Source organism: Hyalella azteca, unplaced genomic scaffold (genome assembly GCF_000764305.2).
Source record: "Hyalella azteca isolate HAZT.00-mixed unplaced genomic scaffold, Hazt_2.0.2 contig10210, whole genome shotgun sequence".
In the NCBI taxonomy this organism is placed as follows: Eukaryota; Metazoa; Arthropoda; class Malacostraca; order Amphipoda; family Hyalellidae; genus Hyalella; species Hyalella azteca.
Window position 1 is genome coordinate 613678 of NW_025940256.1, and position 17749 is coordinate 631426.

Consider the following 17749-nt stretch of genomic DNA (forward strand, 5'->3'; position numbering starts at 1 on the left):
GAGGCAAACAAACGAGTCCTCAAATCATAGTTATCTGACTAACAAATAAGTCACTAAGCCTTAATAGCGTCATTTGAAGCAAACAAACGAGTCACTAACACTAAAGCTTTATAGTATCACCGTTTCAAGGCAAACAAACGAGTCATTAAATCTTCGTAGCGATATGCCAAACTTTTCTTCACCTTGATGACGACAATAATGAATGAATACATTTTATAAATATATATGGGTAGAATTGGCAACCAAATCGTTGAAATTTATCATGAAAATATCATCGTACCTTGCTATCGACAAATTTAATAACGGACAACTTCGTAAAGAGATCTTTTGATTGACCATGAAACCATCATCGTACCTTGGTATCGACAAGTTTGAATACAACGGACATATTCGTCATAAGATCTTTTGATTGAACATGAAACCCTAATCGTACCTTGGTATCGAAGTCAGACGTGTTATCGATGACGTCGAAGTATGGGTGGCCGATCCAGGCCTGCGCGGCCTTGCGGTCCAGCTCCCTCGCCAGGTCCAGGTTCTCGCTGCGCACCACATGGTCCTGGACGCGGTCAGGTGTCCAGCGTAGTTAGTTAATAATAAGTCGCGTTAATTGGAGTGATGATGCTGGTGTGTAGTTAATTGGTAATAAGAGTCTCGTTAATTGGAGTGATGATGCTGGTGCGTAGTTAATTAATGATAAGAGTCTCATTTATCCGAGTGATGATAATGTAACAAGGAATGAGAGGAGTCCACTGATATTCATTTAACGAAATGATGACGCTGCCATTGGTCTTGAATCGTTGCGGGCGCTATTCGTTCCTTCATTAGCTATAGTTACGGTCACTTGGAATGGTATAAATGAGGGATATCAACTCACATTTACTCGCCGCTTTATTAGTTTCTTTGCCTAAATTTGCGAAATTGAGCGGCATCATCTGACTTGACCAAACTTGACTTTACTCGACCAAACTTGACTTGACTTGACTTGACCAAAAGTGACTTGACTTGACGAAAAGTGACTTGACTTGACGAAAAGTGACTTGACTTGACGAAAAGTGACTTGACTTGACCAAACGTGACTTGATTTGACCATAAGTGACTTGACTTGACCAAACGTGACTTGACCAAACGTGACTTGACCAAACGTGACTTGACCAAACGTGACTTGACCAAACGTGACTTGACCAAACGTGACTTGACCAAACCTGACTTGACCAAACCTGACTTGACCAAACCTGACTTGAACAAACCTGACTTGACCAAACCTGACTTGACCAAACCTGACTTGACTTGACCAAACGTGACTTGACTTGACCAAACGTGACTTGACTTGACCAAACGTGACTTGACTTGACCAAACGTGACCTGACTTGACCAAACATGACCTGACTTTACCAAACGTAACTTGCCTTTACCAAACGTTACTTGACTTTACCAAATGTAACTTGACTTTACCAAACAATATTTTACCAAACGTGACTTGACTTTACCAAACGTGACTTAACCAAACGTGACTTGACTTTACCAAACGTGGCTTTACCAAACGTGACTCGACATAAAGTGACTTGATTTTGACTCAAAGTGATTTAACTTTGACCTTGATCCAGCATGACCTCCTGACTTGACCTAGCATGACCTCCTGACTTGACCAAGCATGACCCCCTGACTTAGCCTAGCATGACCCCCTGACTTAGCCTAGCATAACCTCCTGGCTTGACCTAGCATGACCTCCTGACTTCACCCAGCATGACCCTCTGACTTGATCTAGCTGCTAGCATGACCTCCTGACTTGACCTAGCATGACCTCCTGACCTGACCTAGCATGACCTCCTGATTTGTCCTAGCATGACCTATTGACTTGTCCTAGCATAACCTCCTGACTTGACCTAGCATGACCTCCTGACTTGACCTAGCATGACCTCCTGACTTGACCTAGCATAACCTCCTGACTTGACCTAGCATGACCTCCTGACTTGACCTAGCATGACATGACCCCCTGACTTGGCCTAGCATGACCTACTGACTTGACCTATCATGACCCTCTGACTTGACCTAGCATGACCCCCTGACTTGACCTAGCATGACCTCCTGACTTGACCTAGCATGACCTCCTGACTTGACCTAGCATGACCTCTGACCTCTGTACTGTAGAAGGCCTCCGCCCCCACCGCAGCAGACACCATGTGTATGATTTGGTTGTAGCGGTTGTCCCGGAGCTCGAGGGTGTTCAGGTGGTTGTTCGCCAAGATACAGTCCCAGGCCTGAATAAATGAGTATCTCAATACCAATAACATTCATTCATTTTTTAAAAGCAACATGAGAAAATATTTGCGCTTTTATGAAGATAAACTTTCCTTCCATGCCCCTGTGGCTATGTAAGTAAAGTTTTACTTCAGAGAGTATTTGTTTGAATGTTGTTGTATCAATCAAATGTTAGTCCACTACACATCAGCCAGCAGTTAGGAAGATAGGTACTGAAATACTATTTAACCTTAATGCATAGCATACACAACTACCGTATTTATATCATGTAACCCTCCTCTATAGCACGCAGCACCCATACACACATCGTCCAGAAGCCAATATATAATATATACAGTGCAGCCCACATCTACACATCATGCAGCCCCAATATACACATTACACATCGACTGGCCCTAATATATACAAATAAGCTCCATGTACCTGCTAAGAGATGAAGGCAGATGCGTCTCTGGTTAATGGATACAATGCAGCCCCAGACACACATGGTTCAGCTCTCATTAGTACAATTCAGCACAAATACAGACATCATCTATCCATAATATATATAAAGGTAACAATATATACATCATGTATCTATATTATATACAATTTAGCACAAATATACACATCATGTATCCATAATATACATAGTTCAGCGCCGGACACCTGCTGAGGTATGAAGGCAGAGGCGTCCATGGTGCCGCGGTCGCAGATGATGAGGCAGTTGCGGCGGCAGGAGCGCGCCAGGTCGAAGTACACGGCCTCCAGCTGGATCATGGCCAGCAGCAGGTTCTCCTGGAACTTCAGCGCTGCACAACAAATTCAAAATTGTTCTTAAAATGATTAATGATGAACGTTTTTTTTCATTAGTTAGGGTGAATTTTTTGGCTGTTTTATTCAATTACGCTTAAGAGGTTTCATAACAATTGACCGCTGCTGAGTTCAACGTTCAACGCTGCTAACCAATTACAAATTGTGCTCAAAACGATCCATAACAAATTACATAAATAACTTATGTGTGTGCGTTTAGATATGTTGTATGTGTATATGTGAATAAATGTTATTTGTGTGAGAATAAATATGTTGTATGTTTGTATGCACGAGTAAATATGTTATACGTGTGTGTGAGTATATATGTGAAATCACCATGTTTTAGTTAGAATGCGGTTCGAGGATATATGTGATGTTTGTGTAGAGAAATTATTAGTGTCTCAAGGCACTATATACTAAGGCCATATGTGCGACACTTCACTGCCAAAATTGTGCAAGCGAAATAGAGACAAGACGATAAACAATGCCTTGCTACAAAAAGAGTCATTCATGCACATTATATTGTGTAGGGCAGCATGAGAGCGGCCTTATCAGCGACTGTATCAGCTCATCTCGGTCACTATCACATCGTTATACGCTAACATTACGGTAAATTGCTCGCTCACTGTTATTCATCTCTACAATAATAAACAAAACGGTCTTTTGCTCACTCAACATCATCGCGCTCACTATTAAACAGCTCTGCAACAATGAACATTGCCATACTTTTCTCGTTCACTATAATCTCGCTCAAGTATAATCACGCTCACCATCATCTTGCTCACCATCATCTTGCTCACCATAATCACGCTCACAGTCATCTCGCTCTATATCACATTGCTCCCAATCAAATTGCTTATAATCAAATTGCTTATAATCAAATTGCTTATAATCAAATTGCTTATAATCAAATTGCACACAATCACATTGCACACAATCACATTGCACACAATCACATTGCACACAATCACATTGCACACAATCACATTGCACACAATCACATTGCACACAATCACATTGCTCACAATCACATTGCTCACAATCACATTGCTCACAATCACATTGCTCACAATCACATTGCTCACAATCACATTGCTCACAATCAAATCACATCCCTCACTATCACATCCCTCACTATCACATCCCTCACTATCACATCCCTCACTATCACATCCCTCACTATCACATCCCTCACTATCACCTCCCTCACTATCACATCCCTCACTATCACATCGCTATACAAGAAGCATTACGGTGCTCTGATAATACAACTAGTTCGATAGTACACCGGACGTACTATCGTACAACGATAGTACAACAAGCGTAGCATACAAGTACAGGCTTCACACGGCACGCATTTATACTGCCGGTGAGCTGAAGACATACATCGATTATGAGTTGAATATTGTTGAATAAATTGTTTGCTCTGCTTCCATTTAGTACAAGTTTGGAACGTCATCCCGTAGTAGTGAGCATCTACTACGTCTAAAATCTAGTATAAAATTCGTATATATCGTCAGCATCGAAAACACAACAGTGAGACTTGCATGTGAGTGGCAGCAGCAAAAGTTCAACCGCCAATCGATTGGTCGCGTGTGATTGTCAGCAGCAAAAGTATGATCAATCAGTCGCGTGACAAGACATAAACGAAAACAAAGTGAGCCCCGAAGACCTCATTATCTATCAGTCAATATCAATGAAGAATTCCTAAGCGATAATTAGACCTGAGGTCGTTGGGTCAGATACGAGAGCCTGGAGTCGGGATGGTATCACAGATACGCGCACTTTATTATTAATACCATGTGTGTTAGCGTTACTACCAATGTAGTAGTAAAATTACTTCCGAATTAGTAACCTTACTACTAGTGAACTTACATTACTTACACTACTACTAATATATCAATGTGAAATAATAATACTACAGCAACTCTCTCGACGCAAATGACGTTGAAACAACGCTGTTACAAGTTGATTGCGTCAAAACAATGTTTAATCAACGTCATTTCAACGTTCAATTCTCCTTGGGTGACCACAGTCAATATCGAGAGCTGAGTTTCGGTATAAATTTCGTCGAGAAATTAAAACCTTTTCATTGAAACAAATATCGAATTGATAAGCTTTAATTATATAGTTTCAGGTAACACTAATTGACGCTTGCAGAAGTAAACGAAAAATTATTGAAAATCAATACGTCGTGCAGTTATTTTTGCAAAGCATGATGGAATTTTTTTTTATTTTAGCGAAACACGGCCATAGTGAGTAATATATATAATCAACATAATTACTTGAAAAACATACCTCCAGCCTAACAACAAGACCGTCTCAGAACGCTCGGGACACAAGTGTAGGTAGAGCATGGGCGTTCATCATTCCTACACTCAGAAAAATGAGTGAGACGTTTTTCGAATAGCGACCCACTTTCTGCTCCTGTGTTGGTAACTATTTGGACGGTAGGACCCATTTCTTTCTTTGAATGTATACACAACACACATCCATTTTGCTACACGTAAATTACACACAAGCTTGTGAGTGTACATGAACATGCACAAGAATTAACTATGGCGAGTAGATAACAACGGAAATCCTAAACAAAAATCTGGAGAAGAATCTAACCATAATCTAACGGTCTATTATTCGATTCTAGTTGAATTAATTAGACCGCGGCAGTCACGCATGCCGCCCAGCGCTGCCACGGCAGCCACGCATGCCGCCCAGCGCTGCCACGGCAGTCACGCATGCCGCCCAGCGCTGCCACGAGCCACGGCAGCCACGCATGCCGCCCAGCGCTGCCACGGCAGCCACGCATGCCGCCCAGCGCAGCCACGGCAGCCACGCATACCGCCCAGCGCTGCCACGGCAGCCACGCATGCCGCCCAGCGCTGCCACGGCAGCCACGCTTGCCGCCCAGCGCTGCCACGCATGCCGCCCAGCGCTGCCACGCATGCTGCTAGCGCTGCCACGCATGCCTCAGCAGGCTGGAGGCTCAGTAATCGCTCGCCGCGTTTTAGCCATCGCAACAAAAACGTCAAGGGCGCAGCGTTCGTCGTCGCCACGCCAACCAAGACCCGTGCGTTCGCCCCAGATACTCGCAGCACGCGATCGCTTACAAGCACGCCACAGCAAAAGCATGTCAATAGAAAATCAATCAACTAATGAATCACGTTCATGTGTAAGTTAAATTAAAAAAAATTAGCAGAAACAACGCAGCTACGGAAACCACGCGAATGTGAAAATTCGAGAATAAGACACGGTACAACAAGAGCCCCTGAAATTCATCACGAACAACAACTATAATAAAACTGGATCACAGCTTCTTGTCAGGATCATAAGAGCTCCGAAATTATCATATGGTAATCTAACCCGAAAATCGTAGTTCTAGCCAGTATTGTTTTCATCGATGAGCGGTGAGTTAAGGGCAGTATATACTGAGTGGCAACTCTTACATCTTTGGCGGTAGCCTCAACTCGAATTAAGCCTTCCTTTTATTAGCAGATAATAAAATTTGAGATACGATATTTTGCCTCAGACTGCAATAATATGGTAATTAAATATCTAGCTAGATAAGCTTAACTCATTTATTTAATAATATACTTAAATCTAAATGAATTTGCATTCCATTAATACTTGCCTGCAATATCAGCAACCAATCTATTAACGAAACCTCGTTAAAAAATTAAGTCAACGGTTGAAAGTACCGACCCTAATTATCTCAGGAAAAATCACTTAACTAAGCCTAATTAAAAAAATATTGAATGAACGATTGATTTTAAGCGCAATTTCTCATTTTTGGAAAAAAGGCGCTATTGTGCTCGTCATGTCCGTCCGTCCGTCCGTCCGTCCGTCCGTCTGTCCGTCTGTCCGTCCGTCTGTCCGTTTGTCCGTCTGTCCGTCTGTCCGTCTGTCCGTCTGTCCGTCTGTCCGTCTGTCCGTCTGTCCGTCTGTCCGTGACTTCACGTTTTCGTCAACAAGAAAATGCGCTCTCTGTCACTCACTGCAGCGAGTACTGAGTTTATTTTTATATTTTCTATATTTATATTTTTTATCATTAGTACATTGGACTCCCGACATGAGCAGCAGGTGGAAAGATTGCGATGGTTGCAGCATGGTTTATAGGACGCTACGTCAGCATATTCCTTATGATGAACCTACGAGCTGCAGACGCTGAGTCAGCGTCGAGCGTTCAGCTTATATACAGACACGTGCCTGGAGCGAAAATTTGTTTAATTCAATTAAAGAATTCCTTGATAAATTTCCTGATACACAAAGACGACTTTGTCGGAACTTTTTTCAATAATACAGTTATTATTGATAGCCAAAATATAGAGCATGAAACTTAGAGTGAACTAAGCTGTTATAAAAAAATACGATTCAGTAGATTTTTCTAATTACCATTATCCTTCAATTATCCTCATAATCTATCATGTGGGACTGACACTCAAGTGAATGATGGAACGAATGTATGGCCCATTCATTCCTATAAGTGAATGCAGACCAGCATTGAAAAAACTTAATACGAACAACTTTTCAGACACGTACAATTTTTCAGACACGTACAACTTTTCAGACACGTACAACTTTTCAGACACGTACAACTTTTCAGACACGAACAACTTTTCAGACACGTACAACTTTTCAGACACGAACAACTTTTCAGACACGTACAATTTTTCAGACGCGTACACTTTTCAGACACGTACAACTTTTCGTATATACTTACCTTCTTCTTCGGTGAGGTCTGCAAACTTCACACCGCCGCTGTAACAGAAATGATACGTGAAAACTAACACATGATATACAGAACACTGTCGAGTTGACAAATACATACATATAACACTCACATGTATAAACCGTAAAGAAAATAATACAATGATCAAGTGATGCGTGGGACTGACATGTAGATGTGATACTTGAAAAATATAATGTAAACATTATGAGGGAAATAGAATTTGATTCTCAAATTTATAATGTTACAGAAGTGCAGGAAAAATAAACGGAAAACTGATACGTAAAACGAATAATGAAATTGTGATACGTAGAAAAATATATAGCTTAAAACTAATGCGGGGAACAGACGTGTAAATATGAAAATATGATACGTAAAAATTACAAGATAGAAGTAAAGCATGAAACACGCATATCCCAATGCGCATTGAACTTAAAAGGTTTCTTATGTAAAGCATGAACTGTCCGACGCGTGAAACTGACAGGTTAAATAAAGCAGGCATACAAATAAAAGATTAAATACGGCCCGCAAGAACTGTTCAACGCACTAACGTGAGAGGTTAAATATAGTGCAACTAACACGCACAAACCCTGACAGGTTTCAGGCAACACGTGATGCTGAGCGTGCGTCAGACTGTCATGCAGACACAGGCAACTGACAGGCGCCGTTATACGTGTTGACGGCGAATAATAATATGATGGAAGGATGATGAAGATGATGGAATGATGAAACGAAGATGAAACGAAGATGATGGAATGATGAAACGAAGATGAAACGAAGATGATGGAATGATGAAACGAAGATGAAACGAAGATGATGGAATGATGAAACGAAGGTGAAACGAAGATGATGGAATGATGAAACGAAGGTGAAACGAAGATGATGGAATGATGATACGAAGATGAAATGATGGAATGATGAAACGAAGATGGAAGGAAGGAATGGTGAAACGAAGATGGAATGATGGAATGATGATGAAACTGAAGGAATTATGGAACGAAGGTGAAATGATGGAATGATGAAATGATGAAACGATGATGGAACACGAGATTTTAAGAACATTAAATTAATAGTATTGAACACATTGAACAGGGCAGGACAAGAGAACATGGTAAACAAGAGAGAAGAACACACTACATATTCACTAGAACAGTGCACAACAAGAGGATAATACATATCCATAATCCATACCTCTTAATTATATATCATAATGCAATAATCCATAGCTCTTAATTATATATCATATTGCAATAATCCATAGCTCTTAATTATATATCATATTGCAATAATCCATACCTCTTTATTATATATCAATACAATAATCCATACCTCTTAATTATATATCAATACAATAATCCATACCTCTTAATTAATTATATATCGTAATGCAATAATCCATACCTTTTAATTATAACTATTTAACTATGTATAACTATTTAAACACAAAACGCATTCAATAGCTCAAAAAAGCGTAGATAAAGCGTAGAATATTAACACAAATTGAATGAATTGCGGGTTAATGAAGATTTATCGAACGTATAATAAGATACAATAAATAAATTAATCTAAATGAACAGCAGATATTAACAGATAAATCAGAATAAAAAGTAATTGAAGTAAAGCAAGGAAATGCTGACAAATGCAAGCACTGGCTATGCGCTACCTCATTTTGGATCCGCTACTAAATATTTTCACTTCATATCTTATCACTCAAATTTAAACGAACATGACGAAATCCATTACGTTATCTCTCTAATGAGAAATAAAGTGATACGCATACTTCAACATAATAACTCACTATGAATGTATAATTAGTAGACGAGTTTCGTGAAAATTTTGTGAAAATAGATCTCTTTATCTTTTTTTAGCCCTTTTTTCTAAAATAGATCTTTGAAAGGGCCTCTTGCAACTTGAAACTTGTCCAAAACAGGCTTGGATTAAATAGCTTGAAATAGAAAATAGCCTTAGATCAGACTAGCTATCGTCAATAAGGACTGAAGGCAGCGTTGAATTAATTAATTAGAAATACAGAATTGTAATTATAAATAAACAAATACGAGACTATATGCATGCAGGCCTTATTATAGCAAAGAACAGGCCCATGAAGGGACAATCTCACTCAGAACCTCGCGTGGGTAAACTTAGTTTATTTCGTTGCCTAGCAACCTCACATGTCCGCTCCATGGTAGGGACAAACTCTCATAATTACGCATATAATTGGCCGAAATATGAGTTTTCGGTTTCAAATTGTGGACTTTCACATTGGTTGTTCGTTACTTTGATATCAATATTTTCATCATGATACAAAATGTTGCTTAATAAATCGGTGCAGACTAGAGTTTGAATGAAAAAATTATTTACGCGCGATAGATTTCTATCAAAAGTTCTTGTAATAGTAATTTTTTTAAAGACGAATTACTTAAAACAAAAATAACTTAAACACACATGATTATCACCGGAATTTAACCGTGCATGGGAGAGCCATCATTTTGAAAAAGTTATTATTGAAAGGAAAAATTATTTATACACGAAAAAAATAGACAAAGTCGCCTCTACTTTTAAAAGTAAACATATTAAAATTATATTGAATAAAAACATAAATTAAATATATGTTAAAAAGATCTAAGTAATCCCGCGACTCACCTGAGGAGAATGGTTGCAGTTTCCGGCACTCTGTACACCTGCAATGAGAAAAATAAATTATTACACTCAGAGAAATAAATGAGATTTTATCCAATTAGAGATGGATGTAGGTCATCTTGACCCAGTTTAGCTATGCAAAGAGGCGTGTCACCGCGGTGCTGCGTGCAGAAAGTGTAGTAATTTGGACATTATGAGCCATGGATTGTTCTGCGTGTACAGTCCGAAACTAAATTGAACAGCCCGACTGTTATCAACAAAACCACCCACCGTTTAAGTTGCAAAAACACTTCATCATAATTTTTGTAATAAATATATCGAATTTATTTATTATATTGAGGGTAAGAAGTCATAACCTGGAGATTTTTTTCGTCTTCCAAAGAACGCATTTCATCGAACGACCGACAATAGTTTCACTTCAGAACCGTAATGACATCTCTAAATGTTGTCACTCTGAACAATTGGTGTTACGGATTTCTAAGTAGTTAATCAAAATTTATTGCATCAAAACCATGGTAGTCAAATTGCTTTATTTAGTAAAATATTCCATCCTAATTTGCTTTATACGAACTACGGTAATGTTATACAAATTTCAAATACGGGCAAAATACGTTTGGGTATGTTTTCTGCGAATTGTTAAAATAAAAAATGAATGATTAAAACCTACAAAAATAAAAATAAAATCACGACATAACAAAATTTACACTGAAAGAATTAAAACCTACGTACCGATAAACGGGTTTACAAATTTACATTCATTTAAACCTTGTCGCCGCAACGCTTAGTTTCTTCCACTCGAAATTGTTAATTAAATGAATTTTCAATTACGTTTCGATTGTTTTGATTCGATTACGGTTGGTACATCCGTTATAATCTTTTCAGTATAAATTTGACCTTTCTTCATGTGCTTTTAGGTTTTATAACTGGTGAGTTTAGTTTTCTTGAGTCAATTTGATATTTAAGGAAAAATACATGAAAGATTAAGAATCAGTGTTCAGTTGTTATAATCATAAGATTTTTCTCTGACATATCAAATGCAAGGAATGACTCGGAACATTTCTAAACACTATTTATAATTCAATTGTTTACTTCAAATCTATACCCTATAGATCGTGTCGTCTGGATCACCATCAATAAGTGAATATTTCCCAGCAATCAATTACCAGGCATTTTAAAAAATTAACCTCGAATTCATAATACAATTCTTGCAAAATTTCTAATTTAACCACTAATATACCAATGTCGATAAATTCATCTCCGTAGTAATTATTCCATTTATACCTCAAATGCTATCACTAATTCAATCTTCATGCTGGCACACACGTCGGATTATTCGTAATTCAATTCTTACCAGAATGGTAATTCAATTATTGCCGCAATAAACGCTTTATTAATAGTACAGTTGACGCACACGTCGTATTATACGTAATGCTATTCTTACCAGAAGAGCAATTGCCGCAATAACCGCCGTATTAATAGTACAGTTGATGACTAAATTCTCGTCATTGACTGAATGTCGGCCCGCTGCGGCTAACGTACGAATGTCGTAAGTCGAGAGGGCAAATCTTGCAACATCGTAAATATTCTTACGAGACGTGGTACAAATACTTGCGACATTGTAAGTTCAAAAGCAAATTGCACTTGAGATTTTGAACATATGTCGCTGACGCGAGGACTGCATCAAGAATAACCTTAAAGCGTACGTCATGACTGTGTGCGAATGTTGCACCATCTGCAGGGCTATATAGGCACGCCTATAGAATAATAATAATGTAATAATAACAATGATACCCTGTGCAACTGGCAATCGTTGAGATTCAATCCCAGAACACGCTAAATTCAGGTCAATATCAACAACATAACATAGGGGTCAATATTACAATCACTACCATACAACATTCGGGCCAAGATTACATTCACGGCTAAAAAACATTCCAAGATTTCAAGTGAGCCACATTCACGGTCACATTAGATTCAGATTCAAATTAAGTACACATTTGAAGTAAATTCTCATTCAAATTAACATCAAGGTTAAAATTCAATTCAGTGTTACATTAAATTCACCTTCATATAGAAATTTGAGTCACAACCATATATTCACGGTCAAAATTAAATTCGCGGCTAAATTATCTTCGTGTCCACATTAAATTTAAGACGATATGCAATATTCAGGTCAACATTAAGTTGACGGCCACATTGCATCAGTTTCCCATTAAATTCATGTGCACGTACCACTTGTGTGTCACTGAATAACCTTGCCGGCAAGCGAGTCAGGACTCTATTTTTGTTAGTGTACAATCAATTCAATATCGAGTTAAAACAGGATGTAAAATAAAATTCAAGCCCAGAAGATCTTCGAAAAACACTTAAAACAAAAAAATATATAACTCAGTACTCACTGCAGTGAGTGACAGAGAGCGCATTTTCTCGTCGACGAAAATTTGAGGTCACGGACGGACGGACAGACGGACGGATGGACAGACAGACAGACGGACATGGCGAGCACAATAGTGCATTTTTTCCATAAATGAGAAAATGCGCTAAAAACAGGATTTAAAATAAAATTCAAGCTTGAAAACACTTCAAAACGTGCCGCAGCTCAAGAGTTCTATTTTAAATAAAAAAAATATATAATAACAATCCAAGTTCTCTAGTTTGTACATCGAAGTATTTCATTTAATAGGCTATTAGTTTTATTTATAAAAATAAATAATTTAGAATTAGTCCTCACAGACTCTTAGGCTTGGAGCCTGATTATCAAAACAGTCACGAGTTCGCGTTCACGTCAGACAATCACTGACAGCTATTCAAGCTAATTAAACGCACCAATCACAGACTGCAAACCTGGGTCAGGATGACCCATCCAAGTGAATCGCTATTAGGACAACGCCACACTTATTTCCCTGAGTGCGGCAGCTGTGATGTTGCAACAAGCATGAGGTTTCGTCACCAGAGGACAAACTCAACACTCAACCTGACGATGTTGATATATAGTGGAGACAAACTTCCGGTCTAAAATTTACAAGCACGTAAAAGAGAAATTGTTCTTCTTGGAATATTCGCTATACCGAGCGTTGGGAATTCTTAATAATAAATATATAAATGGCAGAGAAAAAATTCTTTCATGGATCGCCGACTCTATGATCTTTGACTCAATTAATATGTTACCGTACCTAAATATAATGTATACGGTTAGATTCAAATTGAATACGGATCAATTGGATTTCTAACAAACTGTGATAAAAACATGTTGTCAACCTGAACCGATGACATAATAATTAAGTAAATTAAATACAAAAATCAAAAGAATGTATCTCGTATTCAGTATCTCTGCAGTAACTAATTGAAAAATGGCTCGCGGCTTCCTCACGAAGAACTACGACAGAAATCGTTATTATTATCAACACAGTTGCATTTAAGAAAATACAAATCCTTGTCATATCCATCTTTCTTGAGAGTACAAATTCGTGTTATTCAATTTAAGTGTGAGTGGAAGCCGTTATCTCAATTAAGAACTCCGAAAGCTAATCGGTTCACTCCACGACAACAGGCCTATGGTACAATATATTATAAATTGTACCAAGACATTAAAAACGAAGAAAACGCCAAACAAACAATATCTTTACTGATAACGTTTTCTATTAAGCTATGGTGAGCAATTTTAATATATTATGTTATTATATCAAGTTATTAAATTATTATATTACCTTCCAGCCGAGGTTCTCAAAGAAGGTGCAGAGTCGCGACTGGCCTGTAGTTTTACCACCGCATGGCCCTGCGAACAATAAATAAACAAGCCATAAATAATAATAATAATATTAATAAAATTTAGTTTCAATTCCTTAATTTTATTAAAAAAAGTACTTGAGCATGAAGGAAGAAAAATTATTTTTTAAATAGTTTTGATTAATTTATTTTAGCAACAAGGAAAACAACTAAGCATCAGGTAAGGAAATTAATGCAAATTCCTAATATAACATACAGAAAATTACAACAGAAGGTAAAAAAGGAAAGCGAAGAGAACACTAAATAGTAAATAAAAATAAAGAACTACGGCATAGAGGCAACGCTCTCCGTAAATCGAGCTTTACAACGCAAGCATGTCAGAAGAAAAACTTCTCAGAACCGTGACTGAATTTTTCTTGCGGAAAATATTTATTACAAATGTTTCGTTGCTTCGTACGTATTTTGAAACAATTTTTCAAAAGGCGTTTGTGTTCTTCAGTTCCCTTTTCTCGCCTAAAATAAACACAATAATCCGAGACGCAAGCAAATCGTCACATCAATTTGTTTTCGTATGAACTTCAACTCAGAAATGTGCATACCTGCGTTGATCATTAGCGATACGGTAATTAAATCTTTTATGAAGACTAATTATTCAAATCAAATAAGACATTAAAAACTTCATTTCCGCTGCGTTCGTTCAATCCTTCAAGAAAAGCGATTATTCTTCAAGTTAAAAACTTCATAGCAGTGATTTCGGCAAGACTAGAGAGGGTACATTAAAAGGAACGAGACCTTGTCCAAATATCGATGCATTTTTAGCGCATTTTCTCATTTAAGGAAAAAATTCACTATTGTGCTCGTCATGTCCGTCCGTCTGTCTGTCCGTCCGTGACTTCACGTATTCGTCGACGAGAAAATGCGCTCTCTGTCACTCACTGCAGTGAGTACTGAGTTACATTTTTTTTGCTCTTGTGTGTATCATCTTGACCCAGTTTGGCCCGGCATAAGGATGTATCAATGCTACGTGGAGAAACTGTATCAAAATTTAGACAATGTAAGCCATTTGCTTTTTTTTGTATACAGCGCCTCCTAGCAAGTAGTTTTGTTAACCAACAACACCGGCAACCTTGACTATTCACAGGAGCAAAGGATATCTGAAGGATGTTTCTTCAAACAGCCCAGCGGCGAGGGAATATTTGTATATTTTGTGCACCCAAACTCTCCACAAATCTTCACTTGTGCAACGCGCGCGAATATCGGCGCAAAAATGTGTAGAAAAAACGCACTCGGAAAATTGAATGCGTCATATTGTCCAAATAGAAAGACTTTTTACCCACCCTGTTAGCAGACAAGGAAAATAACACTGATATAAAAAAAGTCCAGAATGAATCAGGATGACCGATACAAGAGCGAAAAGTGCATTGTTATTTGAACAAAATTTCACCTATTTTTCTGAATGCGGGGCTCGAAAGGCCAAGTGTGCATGCCGCCCTTATAAGGCGTTATGTCCTTAATGAGTACTCTATGCTGCCATATAAGGCGTTATGTCCTTAATTAAGGACTGGAGGTCCAAGGCGGCCATCATAAACCAGGCCTTTTTTGAAGTGTAGCCGATGCAGCTTCTGCAGCCTCGTTCAGAAACGGACTGCAGTTTTACCGCACATAAGTCGCCAGTGAAGAGATTAATTCAAGTTCCCTCGAAGACCACAGAGTATATCTTATTAATAATTTTCCCATTTATTTTCCAAATTTTCAGTTAACAATAAAACTGTTATTAAGGAATACTCTGGTCTTCAACGAAACTTGCAGTAATCAAGAATTTCTTCGGTTCTAACCTATTATACAAATATCAGATTCTACACGTCGTGCCGCTGGTCGCTAAAAAACGTATAATACTGAATACATGAATTCTGCTGAAAACTATGATTATCAAAAATTCGAAAACCACTAAATAACTATAAAACTGTTATTTTCGCTAGAAAGATGTAGTTCAGTTTGGTTTCTAAACTAGATCGTTTATAGGTATTGGAGATAGGCGACTCAAGTGTTGTGGCGAAGTTATTGACATTGAAGGTAGCCCTAATCATGAATGCTATCGAAAATTCAAGTTAAGCTTCCAGTGAATTGAAAGGAATTAAATATCGGGAAAGTGCACTACAGATTTGAATTATAATTATTTTCATTGAGAGTTTTCTAGCATCGTGGAATAAGGTATCTAAATATATGTTACACTATAAGAATAAATGCTTACATTAATCAAATAATTAGCTACTATGATAAATGCATATTTGTTACTATAACTTCGTGTTGATTCACAGTCAGCGCTTGTAATAAGACGTGTAACAGAACGCATTTGAATAAATGTTATATATAGCCAAATCAGTTTACATGTATCTGAATTTAAATTAAAGCTTCCTTTCGAATTCAATAAGTTTAGATTTGACAACAGACGACTTAAAAGGCAGTAAAAATGCAGTCAAGCAGCATTTTTGCGGCTTCAGAAGAAGAATAAATCGATAAGCTTAGTCAGTCATCTTAGTCAGCGCGTAATTCACAGTCGGGGTAAAACCGATGATAATTCAAATGTTCAGTCACGAGGTGCACGTGGGGTAGAGAAGAGCACGTGTAGCCAACCTTACTTTATCTTCCGTTCATTTCATTCGTCTTTTCAATCGTGCCAGCGAAATAGAAGCATATTTCTAAAAATAGTTAGTTTATAATAGTCACTATATGTGAGTTGCAGTCAATCTCTTACCTCCGGTTAAGACAACTTTGTAAATGCGTTTTGTCGGAGATTGACGATTACTGGGGCTGGTGTCCTCCATCGCTGCGATTTCTACGCAGTGCGAGACCACACACCCTACAACTGACAGAGTCGCACTGAGGCTGCTGCTGAAAATCGACTACCTTCGCCGACTGCACCGCTGCCTTCAGCCATTCAGCCATCCGCTCTTTTCTCTTCACCTTTCCAGATGCATTGCGATGTTGATAAATTATAAATTCAATCTTTCGCCCAATAATCGTCTGACAATAAAAAATATATTTTAATGCATTTTATTAATATCAATTAGGAGTGTTTTCGAATCTTCATGGTGAGCCAGACGATTAATAAAATTTTTTATTATTTATTCCCTTGTATTGTATTATCAATTCCCTTGAAGCAAATGAATGATTATACAAAAGGCAAGTGAGAATAAATAATACAGCAAATCAATAATTTTTACTATTTATGAATTTGAATATTACAGGAGTTTGACTTGAGTGTGGATGTTCTCGTTTTCTGCATACAGTAATTTTCTTTATTATGGTTGTAGATTTTACGAGAAACTCTTATACAATTATGTTTTGTTAATTAGCTAATTATATATAAATAATGTATTTTATTATAATCATATGATAAGTAAAAAATGTATTGGAAATGGTTTTTCAAATCAGTATTTTATTTTCATATTTTCCTTGTACAATGTTAATCCCATGGTTGAACTATATAAGGTTGACCCACGAGAAGTTCCGTCTTTCAGTTCAGCTTTCTTGTTACGTCACGTAGATCGAGAAACGTAAACAAACTCGTCATTCCCATGCCTGATTGGTCGACTGGTTTGATCGCAT

General features: G+C 37.9%; 1 protein-coding gene across 2 annotated transcripts in view; it reads right to left on the reverse strand.

The window, feature by feature from the left end:
* LOC108678435 (TRPL translocation defect protein 14-like) overlaps nucleotides 1-17041 on the reverse strand; it is a 31635-nt gene extending 14594 nt beyond the window's left edge. Inside the window, exons 1-7 of one of the 2 annotated variants that reach the window (XM_018166855.2) lie at nucleotides 16896-17041; nucleotides 14122-14189; nucleotides 10418-10455; nucleotides 7769-7806; nucleotides 2908-3050; nucleotides 2136-2258; nucleotides 434-556 (exon numbers count right to left, since the gene is read on the reverse strand). In XM_018166855.2, the coding sequence (XP_018022344.1) occupies nucleotides 434-556; nucleotides 2136-2258; nucleotides 2908-3050; nucleotides 7769-7806; nucleotides 10418-10455; nucleotides 14122-14189; nucleotides 16896-16965 (603 nt within the window). In that variant the 5' untranslated portion in view covers nucleotides 16966-17041. The remainder of the gene's footprint in view (nucleotides 1-433; nucleotides 557-2135; nucleotides 2259-2907; nucleotides 3051-7768; nucleotides 7807-10417; nucleotides 10456-14121; nucleotides 14190-16895) is intronic. The other variant, XM_018166854.2, reaches the window with a different exon arrangement.
* Between the last annotated feature and the right edge of the window lie 708 nt (nucleotides 17042-17749).